Source organism: Halichoeres trimaculatus, unplaced genomic scaffold (genome assembly GCF_033239565.1).
Source record: "Halichoeres trimaculatus isolate MK-OKI-2021-1 unplaced genomic scaffold, fHalTri1.1 fHalTri1_scaffold_15, whole genome shotgun sequence".
Taxonomy (NCBI): Eukaryota; Metazoa; Chordata; class Actinopteri; order Labriformes; family Labridae; genus Halichoeres; species Halichoeres trimaculatus.
The window spans coordinates 26,706,409-26,712,408 of NW_027437193.1; the positions used below are offsets into that span (position 1 = coordinate 26,706,409).

Genomic DNA, 6,000 nt, shown 5'->3' on the forward strand with positions numbered 1-6,000 from the left:
TCCTCCTCCCCCGCCCACTCCAGCATGCAGCTCCCCTCTGGATCGCTGACTGGCTGCATGCTGAGGTAGGCTTTTGGTCTTGTGTATTGGTGGCTGACTTTTTTCCCCACCATGCCCCCCTGGGGCCCAAATGAAGATAAGCACCTTGAATCACTGAAGACACCCATAATATAGTGTCTAATTATAGCTGTTTGGAAGATATTCAGAGCTCAAGAACAGCTCCAGGAGAGTAGAACTCCCTTTCTGGATTACAGGACAGTCCTAAAATACCCTAGGTTTACCTAACTAAAGGCTGGATATGACACTATTTCAGAAACAGTGAAGGAACTAGAGAATACAATCACACATCAGTTAATATTTCAACACCATAAATATGTTACAAATGTCTGATCATTCTTTTTACTTTAGTAAGATAACTCTGCTGTCCAAGGATACACAGATCACTTCTTAGTGACATTTCCCCCAAATCTAAAGTTCCTTCTGTAGCAATATATCCATGAGACACATGTTCAATTGAAATAAACAGTTTCTTTTTGTCACATTATACATTAAAAAAAAATTAATTGATAAGAGCATGACTGTGAGAAAGAGAACTGTGTAGAAAAATGGCTGCCAGCAAACTCTCAAACCACTGACAGCTAGACAGTTTGAACCTCACATGAGCTGATGCATTTCCGCCATATTTTATTACAAGAGAATCTATTTTATTTGTTTATTGATTTATGTCTTGCTGTTTTTGTGTTGAAATTATTAAAACTGTAACAAAACAAAACAATAAAACAGTTGAAATGAAACGAAGCCTGGTTCCTGTAACTCCAGAAGATGTACATAAGCACACTCAGGCCTTTGTTTTATAAGATTTGTTCTTATTTAGGTCACCCAACATGACAAAACCAACCGCCACAAGGGCAAACAGTGAGGTGTTAGCGTTGCTGTGTGTTAGCACGGCGCCTCGGGAGCGTGTGAAGAAGCCTTTATTCTAACCTCTTTGCTGACCTCACACTCAGAATCAGCAACTCTGCCTGCCCTGATTCCTTTTTCTTATTCATCCCCGTACACTGCTGATGAATATTCAGCCCTGTGTAATAGCCGGGTAAAAGCCCCTCTCAACAACTCATTCTCATTTTCTGACGCAAAGAGTTGCAGACAGGGTGGGAGACAGAGATGGGGGGAAATGAACCAACTGCCACCACTTCTGATGATAACTGGATGCTACAGTTTTAGTCTCTCACATTATGTTGAAGGGACAAAGACTTTCCCTGTGGTGAGTTTTCTTTGTTGCTACTGCCACCTAGTGGCGAGTTGCTTTTATGTCATGCTGCGTTTACCTCAGAACAGAAGCATTAGCACAAAAAAATTATGATTCCAGGATTCATGGCTGTAATAGTATGTCTCTTTTGATAACTGAGCAATAGACTGCAAATGAAAATTTCAACTTCGCAACGAGGATGTTGCTATTAGTCCAAAGGCAGCTTGGGAAGGGTTTCCTTGCCTTTGGCTTTGACATCATAGGTCACACTGCCCATGTCAATAACTTCATTAATGTCTCAACATGGTGATTAGCACAATCATCCGGCCCTCTAGGCAGAAAGGTCAGGGGTCAGGTGAAGGTTAATTTTGTTGTCACAGGGACTTGAACGCCTCTTAACCAGCTGGCATTTCTCTAGCGACACCAACATGACACCCCTTACATGTTACAGCACAACCATAAACTGTAGCAAGAGCTGAATATTTGGGGAAGCATTCCAAACAGTCCTCATGTGTCAAATAAACAGGCTCATTTGGTTTCCTGTCGGAATAATGCGCTCTCTGTTGTCTGTGTGCTGTCTCTGCCAGTCACCCTGCGTGTGACCTGCCTGCCTGACTGTATAGCATTACAGTATTCCCATTTTCAGAGTTGAAGCTAGGGCAAAAGATCCCTAAAATTAGCAGGGTAAGTGCCCTGTCTCCACCGCTGCCCCGGAGCGGTGACGTTAATTGCACTCTATTTATACTTTAAGAGTGCACGACTCAGAAAGATCAAGTTTCTGTTATACTTTATTCCAGTGTCCTCGAGTTTAGGCAGCAGAGGAATGAAACGGCAGTGTTTGATGTAAAGAGCTGAATTAACTGGACTCTGATTGCTTTTTAATATTCTGCTAATTCACCACTCTGCATGCACACCAAAGAAGACTGTCTTTCTTTCTGTAAATATTCAGGACTTTTGCTGTTCTATGCTCTGCAAGATGTAACTGTTAAAATGTGTCAGTTATTTAGTGAAAGCTTAAGAAGTTAAGACATTTCAAGAGATTTTCACTTCTTCAGAGCTTTTCCAGATCAAAACTAAAATTATTAATGAGCAGAAAAACACAACAAAACCACAGATACAATGTCGTGACACTGAATTTTATTCAAGTATCCCAACACCCTTTTTTGTTCTTGAGTTATCATCTGTTAAACGAATCAGTTGAGAAAAGAGAAAAAGGCAGCGACAGTTCGTGGCCTGGATGTTTGTCTGTTTAGGATTTAGAGCCTCTCAGTGTGCATTCAACTCGGCTGTGCTAAGCACAGTCGGACAAATAAAACATTCATGATGACACAGGATAAACAAAAGACAGAGTGTTGAAAAATAAGACGAAGATGCAGCGCTGGCTTCAGCTCAGCCATCTGTTCCGTTTCTGTGGACTGCATCGGGGTTAAAGGGAGATTTCTCTCAAAAAACAGAAATGACACTTTACACTTACAAACAAGTGCACGATCTCTGCAATTACCACCCTTGATGCTGCTTCTGTGACAGCAAATTTTGATCTTTTGTTGATGTTGGCTTCACCAATAGTAAGGGGGAATTAGGCACACTGTGGGCTCAGATTTGACAGAATTCAATCTGTAGATAAATAAGCATTTTAAAGGAATATTTCTGGTTAAAAGATAGGCTTCTCTGTCACTGAAGCAGCCTTAAGTGCGAGTCATTATCCTGTTAAGGTAAGCATGTAATAATGAAAGCATGACCCTGTGTAAAATCTGCTAATGAAGCTAATTTTTGCTTATTTTTTGTTGCCTCAGGTGGTAATACAACAAACTGCATAGGTATAAATGTGTGTGTGGAGACTGAGGGAAGTGTTAGCCAAACAGTTTGCTCGTTTTTTTAATGACTCAAATAGATATCACTCACATCTAATCTCATAACAGCCTTCTGAACAATAGCTGTGTGGTGCTGATGAATCAAGGGCCAATCTGAAGTATCAAACTGCTCATGCTGCTGATCTTCAAGAAGTGTAAGATTTTGCTTAAATCTCACCTTGAGGCTAACACTTCCGCTCATAATTAGGAGAGATTAGTTAATTACGGTTCATTTTGCCTCCAGTTGACGGTCTGTAGCAGCTCATGTCTGATATTTGGCACAATAAACTCATATCTCCAATCAAAGAAGCAGAGCAGATGGTGAACGTGAACGAGCAGAAATAACCTTTAGCCAGTTTCTTCACACATCTTTTCTTCCTCAACTTGCACTCAAACAAATCCACTTCCACTCTTCTTTTTCATGCATGTTATCTGGATAGTTTGATCAGATGCTTTATACCAGAGAAAACTAAAACCCATCTTTGATTCAGCCCAGTCACCACCACAACGACACACAAACACAAAAGCACCATCATGTCACAAGCATCCTTTTTACTGGGACAAAAAGAGGGGAAATAAGTCTACGTCAGGTCAAAGTTTCTCCTAGATTGGAACAGCAGAGTAAACCAGGAGTCGAGCGATAACTGAGGAAATCTCAGGCTGAGATTTGAGCTGAGACACTGGATGTGTATTGCTGTGGTTTGGTCTGAGAAAAGGTTAGAAAGGCCGGTAACAAAGAGGGCATGAAAAGGAGATTTAAGGTGGGAGTTTGTGGCAGTTTAGAGGAAGATATAAGGGGAGAAAAAAGAGCAGTGCAGAGATGACTTATCAGGGGAGCGCAGTGGATGTCAGTGCAGCTCAATAAAAGCCTCCATCTCCTCAGAGATGAGTCCCCTGTAGGGCAGTCTGTGCTTTTCAATCGCACGTGCCGCCAGGCACTGAAGGGTGACATAGTTCAGTGGGTAAAGAGCGGGATGTCCACTGCTCTGCTCATCCAGCAGCTCATACGCCGTCTTCCTCTGCGCATTTGTGGCATCAAAGTGAGACCCAGCCTTCATGAGCAGCGCCATAATCTCCGGACAGCCATTGTTGGCAGCGACGTGCAGAGGTGTGTTGTTCTCACAGTCACGCGAATCAACGTCCGCACCACACTCCAAGAGCAATGCCGCCACCGCCTGGGAGGGGAAGCGTCCTACAGGGTATCGCCCCACTGAAGTGGTCTCCTTGTCGACGGCCATGTGCAGAGGGGTGAAGCCGCTCCGGCCACGAGGGTTCAGCTTCAGGAGGCGGTAGACCGTGTGCTTCTTCTGGTGCTCCTGCTCCGGGCTGCACTCCAGCTTCTCCAGCAGGAAGATGAGATGCAGGATGATGGAGAGCGCTTTGGTGAACTGAGGAGCTTCAGGAGGGTTGTCCCTCTGGGCCACGGCCCTCTCCACCTCCCGCACACTTTTCCCCAGCACAGTCATCAGGTCGTGGAAGGTGATGCGAGTGGACAGGGTGCCTTTGGCCCTGTCTTGGAGGACAAAAGAGAAGAGCTCTGCAAAGGAGAGGAAACTTGAAGCTGTCATGGGGCTGAGAGGGTCCAGGTTGCTCTGCTGCATGTCTAAAGCGTACTTCCACAAGCTAATGCAGCGTTCAAAGTTGCCTGAGTCTGCGTACACAGCTCCCCTGTATCGGATGTAGTAAGAGGTGTCTGGGTGGGAAGGCCCCAGGATGCGCTCTCGCACTAACAAGGCCTGCATCCTCATTTCATCAGGGTCTGTGATGAGAGCTTCCAGCTCCTCTGCAGTGTTCACCTCCTGTGCACAGCCATAAGCAGGGATAGGAGGACCGGGTGGAGGCTTGGACAGGGACCCAGCTTTGTCCCCTGGCTGCCTCAGCTCCATAGCCCTCCTCCAGTACCTCATCGCCCCCAAAAGATCTCGCTTTTTGTCCACAAAAGTTGCCCCAAGGAGTTCAAGTGCATCAATGCGCTCCTCTCTGGAGGTGCGAGGCTGGTGTGCCAGGTACTCCACAATGTTGGTGTGACCTGTGACACTTGCAGCCAGGAGGGGGGTCATCCCGTATCCATCTCTCTCCATGCGAGCATTGCACTTTAGTAACATCTTCATAATGTCCAGGCTGCCTGACTCAGCACAGTCATGCAGGGCGGTGTTCCCTTTCACACTCTTGCGGTTGACATCAGCCCCGCGATCTAGCAGGAACTTTGCGATCTCCTTGTGGCCCTTGTAGCAGGAGATCATGAGGCAGGTGTGGCCGTGGCGATTAGCTACCTCCATGTCAGCTCTGTGCTCCACCAGGTAGCGGACTATCTCCAGGTGTCCGTCAAAGCAGGCAGCTCTGAGCGGAGTTGAGTTAGTTAGTGTTGCATTGTTTACTGAGGCACCGTGTTTCAGAAGCGTCTTCACCACAGGGAGGTGACCGGCTGCCGACGCTGCCCACAGCGGCGGAGCTCCCTCGATAGTCTCGCCGTCAAAGTTGACCGCCCCCCCGAGTTCCACGTTGGCTTTACAATGTTCAAGAAGGTAATCTACAACCTCTAAGTGTCCGTATCGAGAGGCTATCAGGAGCGGGGTTCCTCCTTGGGTTTTCTCCTCGGCTAACGCCTCCAGCTCCTCGGGAGTTTTGTTGCTCAGCAACTTCTGGATAAGTTTCAGCTTACCATCCCTGGCCGCGTTGAAGACCGCCGTCGTTATATCCATTTTACAGTCTCTTTGCTGCCACTCTGGACACTAGCCCCATGTCCACTTGTTTATGTAAAAACTGTCGGGTCCGTTTTCAAAAATCAGTGAGCGGGTATAGTACTTCGGGCTCGGTTTCGAGCTCACATCTTTCTGCCATTTTGAGGGAGCTGTCAAGATGGCGTTTCTGTTGTTTGACAGGTCTATGTTTACGATAGCA

The 6,000-nt window shown here is 46.0% G+C and overlaps 1 protein-coding gene across 1 annotated transcript; it reads right to left on the reverse strand.

The window, feature by feature from the left end:
• Nucleotides 1-2,380: 2,380 nt before the first annotated feature.
• Nucleotides 2,381-6,000, reverse strand: fem1a (fem-1 homolog a). Its single transcript, XM_074689362.1, has one exon. It carries the CDS (start codon nucleotides 5,799-5,801, stop codon nucleotides 3,948-3,950), a length of 1,854 nt encoding a protein of 617 aa, XP_074545463.1. The 5' UTR covers nucleotides 5,802-6,000; the 3' UTR covers nucleotides 2,381-3,947.

Excerpts from the sequence above, each read along its gene's own strand:
- fem1a (XM_074689362.1), bottom strand. The coding sequence starts at position 5,801 with ATGGATATAACGACGGCGGTCTTCAACGCGGCCAGGGATGGTAAGCTG.